This window comes from Xyrauchen texanus, chromosome 20 (genome assembly GCF_025860055.1).
Source record: "Xyrauchen texanus isolate HMW12.3.18 chromosome 20, RBS_HiC_50CHRs, whole genome shotgun sequence".
Taxonomy (NCBI): Eukaryota; Metazoa; Chordata; class Actinopteri; order Cypriniformes; family Catostomidae; genus Xyrauchen; species Xyrauchen texanus.
In genome coordinates this window covers 23,959,110-23,977,083 of record NC_068295.1, presented here as the reverse complement: position 1 = coordinate 23,977,083, position 17,974 = coordinate 23,959,110, and the positions used below count along the sequence as shown (strand labels likewise).

Genomic DNA, 17,974 nt, shown 5'->3' with positions numbered 1-17,974 from the left:
ACAATGAAAATAAATGGGCGCCATGATGCTGCTGGCTGATTGACGTCCAAAAGGCATATTTAGGCAGCATAAAAGTAATCCACACAATTCCAGTCGATCAAGAAATGTCTTCTGAAGAAAATCGTTAGGTTTGTGTAAGAAACAAATCAATAATTAAAAAGTTTTCAACTTTAAATCGTTGCTTCCAGTTGCTGTTTGAAATGACCGAACTCTCTCGTGACGTTCGTTGTCAAACGATTTCATGGAGTTTTAAACCCTTTAAACTCGGATTGGCCCACCAGTGGGCCCGGTGAGAAAAAAAATATTATTAAAATATTAATAAGTTCTGTCTTTACCAACATAAAATAGATATTGTTTTGATGCTTAGAAGCTGTACTTTACAATGTATGTAGGCATTATGACATAAGCTGAACATGTGCTTTGAAATTTGCAGACAAATCAGAAGTATTCCATTTTGATAATTTATTAACAATTTGACACTGTACATAGTATTGTATTGTAGTATTGTAATCGGTAAAAACATCAAACTGATCAAATTAATTAATACATATGTGTCATATGTCATAGGAAAGCTCTAAAATGGTAGAATATAACCAGCCTAAAAAAAGTAAGTGAGTAAAAGTAAATGTCTTTGTCATACATGTTGTATGTAAACAGGTGTTGCTTATAAGCCACGTTTTCACATATAACCTCACGAACAATAAACATAATATAAAATATCACATACCATTACATTGAGGAGGGGATTCCCATTACAAACAGGGAGTCCCCCACAAACAACATAAGTGGATGCATAGATCATTAGATAATCCACAATCCGAAGCAAAATGTGCACATAGCACATGTGCTCTCTGGTTAAAAACACTTAACTAATCATATAAGTATTCAGATCGCTGCAACCAGAGTTGAGCCATCCAAAAATGGGCATAGAGGATTGTTCACTTTAATTACATATGGCCAACATGAGATGTCGTCAAGTACTAAATGATGACTAAATGATGGCTCAGATGGCACAGAATGGAATTTAATGAAATCTCATTACTCACGCCTGCATGGAGAGAGAGCAGACCTAAAGTTGTGTGTAATTAGTTATTATGTACAATTATCATTTGTTTGGAGGGACTTTTGGACATTTGGATACATTTTTTAGACACCAGGATAAATTATGTTTGTAATGCTATAACTTTTGATTGCTTTGTCATATCAACACACAATTATACTTAGTTACAGGTGACATGATTGTGAACAAAACAAAAGTTTTTTGGAGCTACCTTATTTACACTCTAATAATAAAAAAGGTAATTTTTGGCTTCATTAATAATTGGCTTTGACTTTATTAAAAAGTTACCTTCTGAGCTTTAAGGATTAAGCCTGACGTTGTTGCTAAATATAGATATGAAGATGTCAGTTAGTTACTAACTATCACAAGGATTAGGCTAGATTTGTATTTGTGAATGGCTCTGATCTAAGACAGAGTAGATGTGAGATAATGCATTTGAGACATTTGTACTATGATAGATTCCAATTGAATTGTTTCACTTTATCAGGACATTAGGCTTTTATTTTAGATATGAACATGTGCGAGTTCATTTATTTAGGATGAGTAATAACCTCTAGGTTTAGTTCAGTCGTGGCTGAAGGGTCAAGTTCTGTGTCTGGAAGATGGGCGAATGCACATGAAGCCGTCAGAACTCCAAGACGTTATCCATCTGTCTGTCCTCTTCCAGAAGAGAAATAAGAGAGGCAAGATGGAGGTCAATGTCTGTGAGTAGAGAGAGTCAATAATCCAGGTAATTCTGCTTGTCTGGATGTCACATAGGGAAATGGTGTTTGCTCTGCTGTGGGCTGGTTTGCGCTAGGTTGCTATAATGGAATAGATTAATGCCTTTGCTAACTGTGTCCTCCTCTCATACCATCTCACCTTTAGTTTCCTTCACTTCTTCTGAGCCTCCCACTTGCATGCAACACATGCTGGGTGACCGTGTGACTGCACTGGAGTGCTTGTGGCCCTGGTTGGCTGGCCCCCCTACTCACTCTTCATTCTTTCTTGTCTAGACCTCTGCCTTCATGTACATACAGTATGAATATGTCACTAGGTTGCACAGTCATATGCTGTCATTATGTCTTTCACCTCAGACACTTCTCAACTTAACTGAGACAAAACATTTGCAAACATTATTTCAGTAATCATTGCATATCACTGCAGTGCTTCTGTTTCCTGCTGTTGTTACCGTTTTATCTTTGTGAAATTACTGTAGTTTATGGATACAGTTAGATTAAAATTCAAAAACTCAAAGTTGCCTTGTTTTGCTTGCTCTGCCCAAATCTGTCTGTAATATATCTCAGTGGACTACTGCACTTGTGTTGGTAGCTTGAGGGTATTTCTTGGTTTTGGTTCTGATATTTAAATGGTTTCATTATTATTAAGCATATATTGTAGTTGCTCTACAATGTTTCTACACAATTAAAAAGTCAGCAGAGCCCCACTGTTTTTTCAGTTTGCCACAAAACAATGCTCTTTGTGTTTTGACAAATTTCCCTTTTCTGCTACACTGAAATTTTGTCTGTACGAGTCTTTTATATGTTGGTTGTTGTGTTTCTGTAAATATTGCGTGTTGTAATCATTCAGTGCCATTATTTTATCAGTATTTAATCCTCTTGTTAGACAGTCAATTTCCTTCTAATAGTCCTAATATTTAAGAATTGTTTTGGTGTTTTTAACCCATACCCTTTTAAAACTGTTTCCTATCATGTCTATTTGTATTTATTTCATGTCATTGGTTGAACAAATGGGCATTCGTTTAAAGCTTTCAAAGCCCTGGATTAGTTTTTTTACAATAATATGAAACTCTCAGCACAGTCATATGTCTTCCTGTATTTTATGTAAATTGAGAACATGTTCTGGATAGCAGCATTATTAAATTCAGTTTCTTTTTTTTAATGGTTTAATGTTTTTGGATGAAAAAGGATGGTATTTTCTTCAAATCACCTACACATGAATGGAAACAACTGTTTAATACTTAAAATGTAAGTGTGGGTTGAAAATTCAGAACATACACTCTCAGAAAAAAGGTACCATTTAAGGTACAAAGGCAGTCATTGGGGTGGTACCCTGATGTACCTCTACCTAAACAATTTCCAAAAATGAAAAAATGCTCTCATCATTTTCTTACCCTAATGCCATCCCAGATGTGTATGACTTTCTTTCTTCAACAGAACACAAATGAAGATTTTTAGAACAATATCTAAGCTCTGTAGGTCCTTTCAGTCGAAGTGATAGTGGACAGAACTTTGAAGGTCCAAAAAGCATATAAAATCAGCAGAAAAGTAATTCATAAGACTCCAGTGGTTAAATCCATAACTTCAGAAGCGATATGATAGGTGTGGGTGAGAAACAAATCAATATTTAAGTCCTTTTGTTCTATCCATCTCTACTTTCACTTCTTCTTTTGTTTTTGGTGATTCACATTCTTCTTGCATATCGCCACCTACTGGGCAAGGAGGAGAATTTATAGTGAAAAAGGAATTAAATATTGATCTGTTTCTCACCCGCACCTATCATATAACTTCTGAAGACATGAATTTAACTACTGGAGTCATATGGATTACTTTATGCTGCCTTTATGTGTTTTATTGGACCTTTAAAGTTCTGTCCACCATTCACTTGCATTGTATGGACCAACAGATCCAAGATATTCTTCTAAAAAGCTTTGTTTGTGTTCAGCAGAAGATAGAAAGTTATACACATCTGGTATGTCGTGAATAAATAATGGGATAATTTTTATTTTCCTTTAAGGGTACAAATAACAGTGTGTAACCAAAACAAGGGTACCAACCCAGTGATGGGTCTGTAGCTTAAAGAGTATAATATTTTCTGAAAATGTATCTAATCTAATTTCTTCATTCAAAGCTTCAAAGTACCTCTCATGTCTACTGTGTGTGATTATTGTTATTGCATGAACATCCATATTTACCCTCTACTATGCAAACTTTTTTTTGCTAATTTGCATGCCTGAATTTACTGTAAAGAGATAGTCTACAGTGATACCATACAGTGATAGTCTAAATGTCAAATGGCTGCTGTTCATGTGAAGGTGTTGCACCCCTTTGCTGCAGATCAAGAACACTCTTTCCCTATGTCCAAACTATGTGTTAAGCGGATAATGCCAGCAGGTGGCACTGCAGTTTCTTGTCTGAAATTACCCTCAGTCTGTCTTGACTCTCTTTGCTCCCTGGTCCTTGTCAAGTTTGCAAGTAGTTCAGCACTCTTTTCAATAACAACCTCTCTTTCTGAAGGTTTTGTCTGCTTTTGTGTTTTTTTTTATTTTAGTTTTTTTAGCAATTGTTGGCCATTGTTGTGGTCTCAGAAATTCAGGATTTTAACATTTTAAAAGAATAGCCAGTTTAAGAATTCAATGTTAGGACAATTGTGACTGGCCACTCTGTGTTGGTGTGTGTGAGTCAGACTAAAGAGTAAAAGCAGTGGTGAGATATATATATATAAATATTAGTTACATGTTTTCTTTGCTTATAGTCTATAGTAGTTTTTAAAACTTTTCTCTTATTTCAGTCTCTCACAGCTTGCTATAAATGCTAATCTGTGCCTGCTTTCTACAACCACACACCTTATCCAAAGCAATACACACATGTACATGCTCTGCTCACATGTTACACACTAGAGAGTGATTCAATATACATACAAGTTCACCACAGAAAGTGATTAAATCTTATTGAAGGCTTAATAAATGTCTGCAACCAACAGTTCCAGACCTCTCTCTCTGTCTTCCATTACAATACTATTAATTACCTCACCCCTCCAGAAATGGAGAGAGATGGTCAGGAAAGATGGTTGCAGAGAGTATGAAGGGGGTCAGCCATCGGTTCACCACCAAGCCTGCTGCTGCTAGGTGCCTGTCTTTTATCTTCTCTCTTCTACCTGGGCGGCTACAACACCAAAATGTTTTCATTATTTATTTAATTCTGTTTGATTACGATTTAAAAATGATTAAAAAAGTGACCTCACTACCTGTCAGTAGTGATATTTGATCTGTGTTTTTTAAATAAGGCACTTTTTGCTTAGATCACAGGGGAGTATTATTTAACACTATCTACTGCTACTACAACCATTGAATAAAATATATAGTGTTTATGGGCAGACTAAGAGGGTTTATTTGACCTATACCCTGCATCTTTCTATTATGGTGTGGTCATGCCAACTGCAGTTTATTGTCCCTGATCAAGCACATGATTGATTGTAGTAGCCCTCATGTGTGGATTTATTTAATTAGTCCTAGAATAGCACTTACACTGGTTTCAGCTGTCAAGACATCACATCATTTAGAGTGAAATATGACTGTCCTTATTCAAACAGTGACTCTTGTCAAATCAATAGTTTATAATCTATTATGTCACAGTTTTTGCAGTCCTCCCATTGCAAAATTGGTAAACGTGATAGTTAACCCTAAAATTCATTTACTCACCCTCATGTTGTTCCAAACTAATTTCCAGCCTCAGTCACCATTTACTTTCATTGCATCTTTTTCAATACAGTAGAAGTGAATGGGGACTAAGGCTGTCTGGCCCAAATATTCTACCTAGCATCTCATTTTGTGTTCCACCAAAGAAAGAAGTCGCATGGCCTGTTTCAGTGAGCTCTAGGGATAATGAATTCAGAAGAAACCAACAGGTTCGGTTATTTAATCATTTCTGCCTCCTTGATGGACATCCTTGCATTAGGCTCAGAAATGCTGAGGCTTTCTGCATGCATGAGAATGAAGCTTCCTTGTAAAGTGCCTAATATAAAATGTAACTGGCAAATGAAGGCATATATACATACACAGCATGTAACATGGCTGCTGTATTTATTTATGACTTTGGCCTGGCTTCTCTGAAATCTATGCAACCTAACCTATATCTAGTACTCCTGCCAAGCATGCTCCAGTTTCCACCAGGCTTGCACCTATCTGTCCGCCTGCTATCGCTGCTTCGCCCAATGAGCTCCTGTTGAAGCAGCAATTAGTCTATCAGGCACCTGAGCAATCCCTGGTAGACAGGTAAAGTTGCATGTTTGTGATTTGTATTTTTCTTATTTTTTCCATGTTTTATTTTTTTTTGCGTGTGTGGTTATTCTCCCTTGGCATGCATATATGCATCCATTTGTATTCAATTGCTTTACATTGAATTGATATTTCAGGTTTGCTTTTTTTTCATTTTGTATTGCTCTTGGCATATTGGGTCATCAATGTTTTAAATATCTGTAGAATTGTTTTTTTTAAAACTGTTAGAATTTGATTAGTCATTGTGACAGTCAATTAATTACAGGTCATCAGTTTGGCTATGTGTTTCACATAATGTTAGTAGACAAGTTATTTAAATGTTAATTAACCTCTATTAGTGGAGGTATGTAATTCAATTAACAATTATGGTGCAATTAAACTAACTTTCCATTTGAGAGATTGTAGGAGAGCTTTCATTTATCACTGGAGACTCTAATCCATCTAATCCAATGGTGTTATAACCAATAGTATGATAGTATGATGTGATAATATTACTTTAATCCTCTAAATTGTTCATCTTGGATTTAACCCAATTTTTTGTTGCAGTTGCTGCTTCAATTTCTGCTTCTTACTATGACAAATGCTCATCCCCCAAAGGAAGTTAGAAGCTCACGTATAATTTAACCCATATCATGATTAATTATTTGTTTTAAAGTTCTGCTTTTTTGTCTGGAGTTTCTATCAATCTTTTAGCACCAGAACTTTATTCAAATGCAAACTTCCATGAACTTATTCTTATATTGTTTGCCAAAAGAATGACTTTTATGAAACAACTTAAAATGTTACTTTTGGGGGTTGAGCTATATTTTGCCTGGCTTGGCTTTCTCTTTTGAAGAGGTTTTGATTTTAGATTTAATTTCTTATTAATTGCTTTAAATTCACACACATATATTTTGTAAATATTTTATTTAGTACACATTGTGACAATGTCAAGAAGACTGTTATATATTCATACACCATATTAATAGACAGTCCACTATTAAGACGAAGTCTACTGCCATACAGCTTGATTTACTGAGAGCAAACAAGTTTGTTTGTAAACAAGTTTGTTCTTAGACATGGCAGAAACTGCACTGTGTTTGGATCTAACTATGACATTTCCTCATCCATTGCTAATGCTGACCCTGCTAATATGATTTTTGCATGCAGACTGGAGTGAACTTCATGTTTTCATGATCTATACATTGACTTATAATTACAGAAGTCTCCAGTAATTAGTAATTAGAGGCCATAGCCATATTTCTTTTTAATTCAGATTAACTTCTACTGGAGATCACACAACTGAAATAAAGACGATTAATGTTCAGGCCCACTAATGGATCGGTCAGACTGAGTCCTGAAATACTTGGATTGTGTGTTAACTTATATTGGGCCTCATACTACCTGATATAGGAATATATACCACTGGGAAAACAGAAAGTGTTGGTACATGTCTTTGTCTTGAACTCACATGTTTCTTTCTTTTCATGTGTGTTTGCATGTTTTTATGTTGGTGAGATTTACTAACATCATTTTATTTATGCATGTATTTGTGCATGGTCTATTTGTTGCCATGTTCACTTATACTGTACATCTGTAGATCGATCTACAGCCAACTTAAGTCTCCATCTACTTTAAGCAAAACAAGAGGACACATCTGACTCGTTTATAAAGTGTTACTGTATATTCTCACTGATTTCAAGGGCTCTATTTTGTGAGCGCAAAGCGCAGCACTACACTCTACAACTGTGCTCAACGTCTTATCCAATTTCGTGAGAGTGAGTAATATTTCTAAGTGCAAATTTGTGCCAGCGCTAAGCACAAGTGGTCGTGAGTAATAGTTGCACTACTGTGTGTGTAGGCACACAAACTGTGAGTGTATTGTATGTTAATGAAGTGGCAAATTGATATTTTCTAGACTTGGCGCATGCTTGCACGAAACTGCCAAAACTTCATGGCCATGCCCACTGACTTGGCGTGTACTGTATGACTTATGGCATAGCGCTGTGCTTAGCTCTCTTAAAATAGGGCCCCAAAAGTCAAAGCATCTCATACTGTACATTTTAAGAAATTAATCATTTTAAAACTATTAAAACCCAGACAGCTCTTTATTTGTTATTAGTGTGAATAGATGACATTGAGTTGTTTAGGTTACCTAATTCATCGTAACTGTGAATCACAATATTTAGATATTACTGCAGCAGTGGTACAGATATGAGTGTGTATGGCTTCACTGCGGCTCAATCTAGGCATGATAAGTTTGACTGTCCACCATTTGTGTCTTTGATATAGCTTCAACTTGGAGACTTCCTCTGGTTACACTTCCCAGTACAAAACCTCCATCTCCAGGTACTGCTGTGGTGGAGCTCTGTGTTCAATCAGCAAGCATGTTTTCTTCCTCACAGTGTCAGTGTTTTATACAGTATGTGCAGTAACAGATCTCCCTTCTCCGTCCGTTCTTGGCCAACTGGCACTAAAGAATAATACTTATGCTTTGGTGATTTCTTGTTACCTTTTATGTTATAGCCATATTTTAAATGTGTATATATAAATGCGTGGAAAGGAATTGTGTAACATTGTCATTTCATTTAAAACTTTTGCATTGGAGGCTCTCTCGTCTAACACTGTTTTTGGTACTAGACTGTCTGTCTTTCTTTAAAAGAACACTAACTGATGCATAAAAAATTGTGATGAAGGGATCGAATACCAGGTAAGATGCTGTCGAACTGGACCATGTGAAGATAGTGGAGTATTTGATCAGACATCCATGGGAAATATTAACAGTATAGTCTCAGTCTCTTAGATAACTGCATTCAAACTATTTTTGCTAGTACAATAGTCAGTAACTCAGGTAAAATTTATTGTACCACCAATAATATATATTTTATATTGTTTACTGTAAGCGGTAAGAAGGAATAGATTTGATGCTCTGTTAGTCATGCATTTGAACTGAAATGTTACAGTTTCTGGTCTGTTCTTCTACAGTCCTTACACACAGCCTCCAACTATGCAGCAGCCACCACTCATGCAGCAGCCACCACTCATGCAGCAGCCACCACTAATGCAGCAGCCACCATTCATGCAGCAGCCACCACTCATGCAGCAGCCACCACTCATGCAGCAGCCTCCACCAATGCAACAGCCACTCATGCAACACAGCTCCATTCAGATCCCTGTAAATCCAGCGCCTCCTAAATTGGTCAGCACTGCCTCCATTGTGCCTACGGCCTACCAGGTTGCCCCAGGTAGCTATTGCACATATGATTGTGTGTGCACTATGTGTATAAAGCAGTATATACAGTATATGTGTACATGTTACTAATTGATTTGCATCTTTAGCACCAGCTCCAACAATGGTTCATGCTCCTGCTCCACCTGCCCCAGCTCCAGCCCCTCCTTCCAGCAGGCCTCCTTGGGTTATTGATGATAATTTTGCACAGAAATTTGACCCTAGCAAACCCACTACCACAAGTATCAAAGTGCAGGCTCTGCCCCAGGGTGCCCCACCACCACCAACCTACATACCCAACCCCATCCCTGCTCCTGCTGCTCCAAGTCCTGCTTTCAACCCATCCTCTCCTTCATTGAACCCCGCCCCACTTCCACCAGTGGCTCGTGGAGTTGCTCAAAGGGCTGAGCGGTTTGCAGCCAGCAGCAGAACAGCTCTGTGTGCATCCTGCAACAACATCATCAGGTATGATTTCACTTGTGCATCTGTGCAATATTTGTCGATCTAATTGTGACCTTTTGTGATATAATTGTGATGTCAGGAGTTGTAAATCATTGTCTCCCCCTGCATTCACTATTTTTCCTAAAAATTAAGTGTGCAATTTCTGCCGTACTAGCAGAGAAGGATATAGCAGCAGGCAGAGCTCCAAAAAGGGGCAGAAGATCTAAACCACCAGCAAAGAAATAGGGAGTCCCTAACTGAACCCTTTTCCTAACTCTAATCATGTGTGGAAGTGAAGCCCCTTTTTGAAGTAACTCCAACCTCTTTTTGAGATTCCTCCTCCATTTGGAGATCTCCAGCCAGCAGCTACATCTACTTGTACTTGCATAGAAGAATTGCAAAAACATTGTGGGGCGCCTCTTTTGCGTGTGGTATTTCAATGCCTGTGTCTTATTCACTAATCAATCACCTGTGATCTAGTTTAAGCTGGTGCAATCTGCACTGAAATAGCGCTGTAGTATTTTTTAATTCAGTCATTGTCATTAGTTTCCATGCAAACACAAAACCTTTCTATATCAATTAGGCTCATTGTAAATTGAGCTTTATTTACAAACTCTGTGATATTTGTCAGCCCAATAAATATCACTTTTTTTTTTTTTTCTTTTTGTTAAAGATATATATATATGTTCTGGTTTAGTTTCCGATTTACTAAAGGAATTATGCTGATCAGATAATGGTGCAAACACACCCACAAAATCTGTGCTGAACTCAATTTGCATGACGCAATTCAGATGTTTCATGCTGGTTCTGAGTATTGCAATGCATGCAAATAAACTGCATTTGTATTGGGTGCAATTTATTCCCCACCTTGACAAGCTGCAAGCTCACGCCATTGGTTGAGCAATGTCGTTATGTCATGTCACTAAAGGCCACTAAAACAAACCTATTGCAATTCTGTTTAATGTTGCAGAAATTATACACTTTCCAAAAACATGATTTTCAAATTTGTCTTTCATAATTGTCAAAAGAAATTGTTTGATGCTACATTGTATTCTAACCCTCCAGGGGACCATTCCTGGTAGCATTGGGTCGTTCCTGGCATCCCGAGGAGTTCAACTGCCATTACTGCCACTCGTCTCTGGCCGATGTCAGCTTTGTGGAGGAGCAGAATAATGTTTACTGTGAGAACTGCTATGGAGAATTCTTTGCCCCTACCTGTGCCCGATGCAATACCAAGATCATGGGAGTAAGTTTCAAAACTTAATAACATGTACATGCATGCTGATTTGTACACAGTCACATTTCACAGGTACTGACAGTTACTCTGCTCAACATGTGCTCAACAGGAAGTGATGCATGCACTGCGGCAGACCTGGCATACTACTTGCTTTGTTTGTGCATCCTGTGGAAAGCCATTTGGAAACAGCCTCTTCCATATGGAGGATGGGGAGCCCTATTGTGAGAAAGGTAAGGGAATCACCAGCTATGTCTTATTTCATTTTAGACGTCTCTGTATGCATTTTACAGGTCTACCATATGTTCACTAACTCTTTCTCTGTCACCAGATTACATTGCTCTCTTCAGCACAAAATGCCATGGCTGTGACTTCCCAGTTGAGGCAGGAGACAAATTTATTGAAGCTCTTGGCCACACATGGCATGATACTTGCTTTGTTTGTGCGGTAGGTACAAAATCAATGTTTGTAGTTGTACTTTCCCGAAGATCGTTTATAAATAATTTAGTTACAAGAAATTATCTTCTGTCTTGACATACAGGTGTGCAATGTGAACCTGGAAGGGCAACCTTTCTACTCCAAGAAGGACAAGCCCTTATGCAAGAAGCATGCACACGCCATCAATGTGTAGATGCTTTAACGGTGCAACAGAAGCTGTTGGTTAAAAAATGCAGTTTTTATAACATTTGCATTTGAGGTTCTATGGCAAGGCATCAGTGCCAATCCAAATGAATAGAAAATCTTACAGAAAATGACATGTAAACATTTATATAATTATATATATCATTTTTAATTAAACAGATAGGTGTTCTGGCATATGCACATTTTTAAATCCAAATTAAAACTCAATGTGCACATAGAGGATGATATATTAGTTCATTCTTTATATTTTATTATAATAAATGTGCATACAGGCACTTGTTCGCCTGATATACATTAATTTAACTGAGGTTACATCACTTTCACTTTTTGGTTTGCTGAATTTAAACAGCATTTTTATGATGTTAGTGACTAAAACGTTGATTTGCGCTCCTTCGTGAGAATTTAGTTAGATTCCTAACCAAGTAGCTCATTCTTTATTTAGAATTTAAATTGGTATACATGGATGTTGTTGTGTTTTTGGTGAATATTGTCTAGAGATGTATTTGTTCATGGCCAGGCATAGTCTTGAGTTGATGTCATGCCTCAGATCATTCATAAATCAAAAACAGAGCCTGAACAAAAATATATGAATGTTATTAAGCCTTTACCCAGAAAGGAATCTTAGTTGTATTTCTTTTTATTGCATTACAAGTTGTTTTCACAAAAATAACGAGGCCTGTCGCTCTTTCACTTTACACTGAGATAGCATACCGATCTAGTCTTTTAAATGCTGAATGGGTCATTTTTATGTGCTACAAATCTTGTTCATGTGTGAAAGTGAGCAAATAATGCATTTGTGATATTAGCATTAGTGTTACTTTACATTTGCCAATTAAAAACCATATAAACAGGGCACCTGACAAGGTAAGAAAGTTTAAACGTTCAATCAGTTCTTGCCCTCACAATGTACGGTATGCAAGACTAAATCGCTGTTTAATTTCCAGCCTGCCATGCTGAACTGAGTACCTTAAACTGTTTCTCTTGGTCATCAATTATAGTTGTTTTTAGTTCTGTTATTTAATGTGCCCAAAAACTCAATATTAAGATTGTATTTGCAAATTACATAGTGTTCTGATTTGCACAGATAATTTACTTGTTTTCTTTTCCGGGAAGTAGGGATTGATAATTTAATTTAATTAATAATTTAATCAACAAGACAAGATCAATTTCACCACATACACAGAAAAGAAAAGTTGGATAAATTGGATTCTTAATGTTTTCTGGAAAATTATAAAAAATGTGGTAAATTAGACTTAGTTCTTAGGACTTGTCCCTCATTTTCTTTAAAAAAAAACAAGAACAATTTGGTTACAGTGAGGCATTTACAATAGAAGTGAATGGAGCCAATCTATAAATGTTAAAATACTCACTGTTTCAAAAGTATAGCCACAACACATAAACAATATGTGTGTTATCATGAGTTTAGCTTAGTGTAAAAAAAAAACTAAAACGACTGTAAAAACTATGATGTAAAGAGCTTTACAGCTCAAAACATACATGAGTTTTAACAGAAGAATTAATGTAAGTGCTGTCTTAAAATTATAAGCTTCACATTTCTGTTTAAACCCTCCAAAAAATTTCTTTAAAGAAAAGTTATTTTTTATAGTAATCAACATTATGCCACAAATGCTGTAACATGTATTGAGCCTGTAAAATACCTTTAAGCTTACAGTTAATGGATTTGTTTAATGCCACTGCAGAAGTTCAACACCAATGTTTTCACATTTTTGAAATTAAGAGCAATTGTAGACACACATTTCCCTTCAAGCTGTGTATATATTCATGTCATTCTTTTTAAAAAAACATATAAGTCAGTATATGTTCACTGCCATATTTTGAATTTGATCTAACCTACCATAAGTGTTGAGAAGTGTTTTTAGGACTACTTTAGATTTCAGGTTGATACAGTAGGGTTATTAGTTTAAACAGCAGTTTTTCGTGCACGTAAAATGCCTCTCCTTAATGAAATAAATTATTAGCTTCTTTTTTTACAGTACACAGCATTTATAGCAGCCTTGGTTTCATGTGTATGGATGTACTGTATAATTTTAATACACTGCAGAAAAAGATACAAGACGTGTTTTCATCGTGTAATTTTACACTACTGAATGGTCACGCTGTATGTCAGTTTCTTTTCACATAATGTAAAACCATCTTCCATATTCACCTGGGAATTTAAAGTGGGAAAAAATGAAAACAAAAATCCTGAATTTGCTATTTATTTGTGTTAGTGTAAGAAAAACACCCTTAATAATTATGTTTACTGTTTTTTTTTTTTTTGTATTTATTTTTTTACATAAAGAATCTTCAATGCAGTCTTCTGTTGAATACTGCAGATTCTCTCTTTGGGTATTTATGTAGGAGAATAACAAAAAATGGTTCAAACAGAGATGTGGATACTTAAATAATAGCTGAATGTATTTTTTTTTTTTTTTTTTTCCTTTGGGAGAAAACAAACAGCCTTACTTTGTGCTTGTATTACCCAATACCATGACCTTAATGTCAAAATAATGACTTGTATTTGCATTTCATTTTTGGAACATGACTAGTACAAAAAAGTTGCTTTATACAAACTGTCAAAACAATTGCTCATAACTTAAATATTTTTTGATTAAATGTTATAACACTGTTCTACAGTTTGGACAGCACCGTTATTTATTCACGTTTGTAATATTTTAATCACATTATTTTTTACAATTAAATCTAAGTCATGTTTAACTTATACAATAAATGGTGATAAAACTGTTTGAAAGGAATTTATGCAATGTACAGTTTCAGCAAATACCATACAACATGACCACACATTGGAACAAATGCAACTGGGTGTATTTATAATGTATTTCATTAATTTATGGATTTGAATGAAATAAAAGAATGATACATTAAGAAATGTGTATCTTTTTCTCTCTCTCTTAATTTTCTTTTTTTTTTTTTTTTATTTTGCTTTTTTCAATCTCTCTCTCTCTCAATTTCAATTTTGTTTTTTTCAATTTAAAAGTACTTTATTGGCATGATTGTGTTTACATACAATATCGCCAAAGCATTAATGCACAAAACAGATAATGACAAGACAAATAATAATAATAATAATAATAAAATTGTAACAAATAACAATAAAGATAGAATTAAAATAAGGTGCCACGTAATGAATCAAATAAAATAAAAACTATAATAACAATACACACTATACAATATAAAATAAGTATTTAACACGACATTATGAACATAAGAAAATAAAAGTACTGTGAATGAAGTACATTAAGGCAGTGATTGGTTTCTGAGGGTGTGCAGCTCAAAAATGATTTTAGCTGCAACTGATGCATGATGGTCCTCCCCCAGTAACACCAGCATCTGATCGGTTTCTGCTACACTGTGGCATGAGGTTTGAGAGTTTGTGGAGGTATTTCTCTCTCACCTCTGTACATTTCTCACAAGTGAAGGAGAAAGTGTGTCTCTGTCTCGACCTCACCCGTGTAACCTCTTTCTCAAATATTGAAACTTTACAAACAGTACAAACCTGCAGCCTACGAGCAGCCAAATGTAGTTCGGTAATGCACAGACAGTCTCGATTCTCATAACCATATTCATTTCCAGACGCCAGGGGGAGCTGTACTGTCAGGTAAATCGGCGCGATCGCTGCGGTTCGTGTATTTGTGTATCGTCTGTGAGAGCGCAGCGCATTGGTGATGGTTAGTTCCAGTGCCAGACCTTTAACGTACATCGGGAAGAGTAGACCACGACAGACCCCTCGGAATTGTCCCAGTGTTGAGAGCTCATTAAACTGACGGATTATAAGGATATACGCTTAACTGAAGGATCTTTAGGTAAGTGAAGTGGGACTTGTTAGCTCGGCTAAGCGAACGCTGCCTGACGAAAGTTTGTTGCACTGAATTTGGCATTTTCTTCGAAAATGTTTTTTGATCGACTTGTTGAGCCGTATTACGTGATTTGTTTTTTAATCTCGCTGTAAACATTGTACATTAATTAAAATGTGTAATGTAAGATTTTTGTAAGAATTTGATTTTGTCAGATTTTTGACGCCAGTTGACTGTAGCTATTGTGCTATCGCTGTTAGCAAGTCGAAATAGACTTTTTAATTGGTTTACTTAACAGTCTATAGCGACTCTCTTTCCGAATAATACTGTATAACTATTATCCTACGTGTAATACGTTTAAAATGCCGTTAACATTGCCTAAAGCAAAACGACACCGTTATAGTGTATAGTCCGTTTGAAAGTGTGTAGTTTTTAACGCGGCAGCGACGCAAAGCTAACAACAACTTTCTTTAAAATCTGACAGCTCTCTCACTTTTCAACGCGTTTGTGTATTCATTCAGAGAAAATGTCATAATTTAAGTGAATGGTCCTATACACTATGCAACTTTGTTTTCCTTTATTTTTTCTTTTCATTGACTGTTTTTGACTTCAGGCTGTTTTTGGTTAATGTCTTATTTATTTGTACTATAAATGCGATCCTCCTTTTACTGTGCATTTTCGTATTCCCATATATTTGGGGTTATATGTGTGTATTGCTGTCCTGATTTTTTCATTTTATTTATTTATTTTGGCCATACCTTTTCCCCTCTCAATACAAAAGCTGCTTTTAGTTTACTGGTTCTGGGGGGAAGGGGATCTTTTTAGCTCGTTTACCTTCTCAAAGCTCGGAGGTCTGGTACACAAGGAGGTCAAAAGCCAGATGGTAACACTGCCTGTGATGCTGTCTGCTTGCAGAGGCTTGGAAGAGAAACGCTTAGGCTGGGAAACATGGATTTATTTTAGAAAATGAAATGCTCACAGTATATACATGCTATATAGCTTGCTTCAGCCTCTTCATTTGCCCAAAAAATATCAGGGGTTAACTCAATATTAGGGATGGGACGATATGGTTATCGCACTAGTAATGGTAGCCAGCTGGTATGTAGCTGTGTACTGTGTGTAAACCTCATTCCCCTGACCTCAAGAGCTACTAGCTACTGACGGAAACACCGGTTCGAATCCCGCTCGAAGCGGGTAGAGCAGGACCGGTTTCCCTTGATTTGATTTGCTGTATGATATGAGGTTCACGATTTTATATAATAACACTTAAATGACAAATAGGCCTAGAATCACTTGATTGCTTAAAAGCCTTCAAAATTGTACAACAATTAACACAGATGTTGTTTTTCCCTCTGTTTATCTGTTTATATATATATATATATATATATATATATATATATATATATCTGCCTGCCTGCCAGGCCCAAATTGATTTACCCTGGAGCCCTCTAGGAGTGTATTTCAATCTCAGCCACAGTGAGAGGGATCAGATTGCAGTGGGTGTCTGTGGCAAGGTTCCAGCAGGGAGGTTGGAGGGGAGGTGGGTTAAGAGGCAATATAGATCAGGTTTCACATCCCTGCCTGCTTACCTCAGGCTGCTGTGCCATGTAAATTCAGCCCCCCCACCCCTCCTCCCTGACTCACTCTGAAGACAGGATGGCTAAGTAAAAGAGAAAAACATACACACGCCACATCAGACCTGGTCTTGAATGTTTCTACCATCTCATCACAAAAGTGCTGATGTATCAACACCCCATTTAGTCATATCACTTTGATCTAAAATGTGGAAAACTAATCCTAGATGAGCATGGCCATTTGATACACACTACGCTAGAGCCCTTATGGAACACAGTTTAACTGTAGGCTGTGTAGGCATTTGCAGTTGTTTTTCCCATTGCTCGTTGGAGGATGGTAGAGAAGTGAATGAGAGCAATTGTTTTCTTTAACTCTTTCTACGCCACTGTTGGTTAGCATTATGGCAGACAAACAAAATAGATGGGATAAAGCAAAGCAATGCAATCAGAGGTTGATGTAGTGCTGAGCCTTTGCCATGAGGAGGGTGGTCTCTGTTTATTCAGTATGCCCCATCTGTCCTTTAATGGTATTGATCTGCTTTAAATACACTTGGCTGTCGGAGTAAATTATTTAGAGTGGCATCGGATAGGGTGAGTTCGAAGATGGGTTGGGACATTGCAAAGACTACCAAACGGATTTCTGTCTGGTCTTGTATCCACTTAGAAAGCTTGTTTTCCATATTAGCTGGTGGCATTTGGTAGGGCCTTATGATTTCCATGATATGGAAAATGTGGACGGACTCGCAGAATCCAGTCATAAAAATGGAATTCCTATAAAACATGGAATGTCATGGAATTTGACATATTTGGGATAAAATTAATGTATAAATGCTCAATTAATCCAATTAAAATCATGGTATGACCTAGTCTGATGATTAAACCACAAAAGGCTGAGATTTAATTAAACAAATATGTGATTTGCATGAGCTTCGCGCTTCAACAGTAGTGAATGTGAGAAGACACTGCTTAAACATTAACTGCATCATTAACATCACATGCACTAT

At 36.5% G+C, this 17,974-nt stretch overlaps 2 protein-coding genes across 4 annotated transcripts in view; both read left to right on the top strand.

The window, feature by feature from the left end:
* Positions 1 to 14,434, top strand: part of ldb3a (LIM domain binding 3a) — a 51,049-nt gene extending 36,615 nt beyond the window's left edge. The window contains exons 10-17 of the mRNA XM_052150467.1: positions 5,919 to 6,053; positions 8,328 to 8,384; positions 9,021 to 9,280; positions 9,375 to 9,729; positions 10,771 to 10,951; positions 11,052 to 11,172; positions 11,271 to 11,386; positions 11,481 to 14,434. Coding sequence (XP_052006427.1) covers positions 5,919 to 6,053; positions 8,328 to 8,384; positions 9,021 to 9,280; positions 9,375 to 9,729; positions 10,771 to 10,951; positions 11,052 to 11,172; positions 11,271 to 11,386; positions 11,481 to 11,570 — 1,315 coding nt within the window. The 3' untranslated portion in view covers positions 11,571 to 14,434. The remainder of the gene's footprint in view (positions 1 to 5,918; positions 6,054 to 8,327; positions 8,385 to 9,020; positions 9,281 to 9,374; positions 9,730 to 10,770; positions 10,952 to 11,051; positions 11,173 to 11,270; positions 11,387 to 11,480) is intronic.
* An 810-nt stretch (positions 14,435 to 15,244) lies between these two features.
* Positions 15,245 to 17,974, top strand: part of bmpr1aa (bone morphogenetic protein receptor, type IAa) — a 43,795-nt gene continuing 41,065 nt past the window's right edge. For all 3 annotated transcript variants that reach the window (XM_052150583.1, XM_052150582.1, XM_052150584.1), the window contains exon 1: positions 15,245 to 15,405. The gene's annotated coding sequence lies outside the window, so the exon portion shown is untranslated. The remainder of the gene's footprint in view (positions 15,406 to 17,974) is intronic.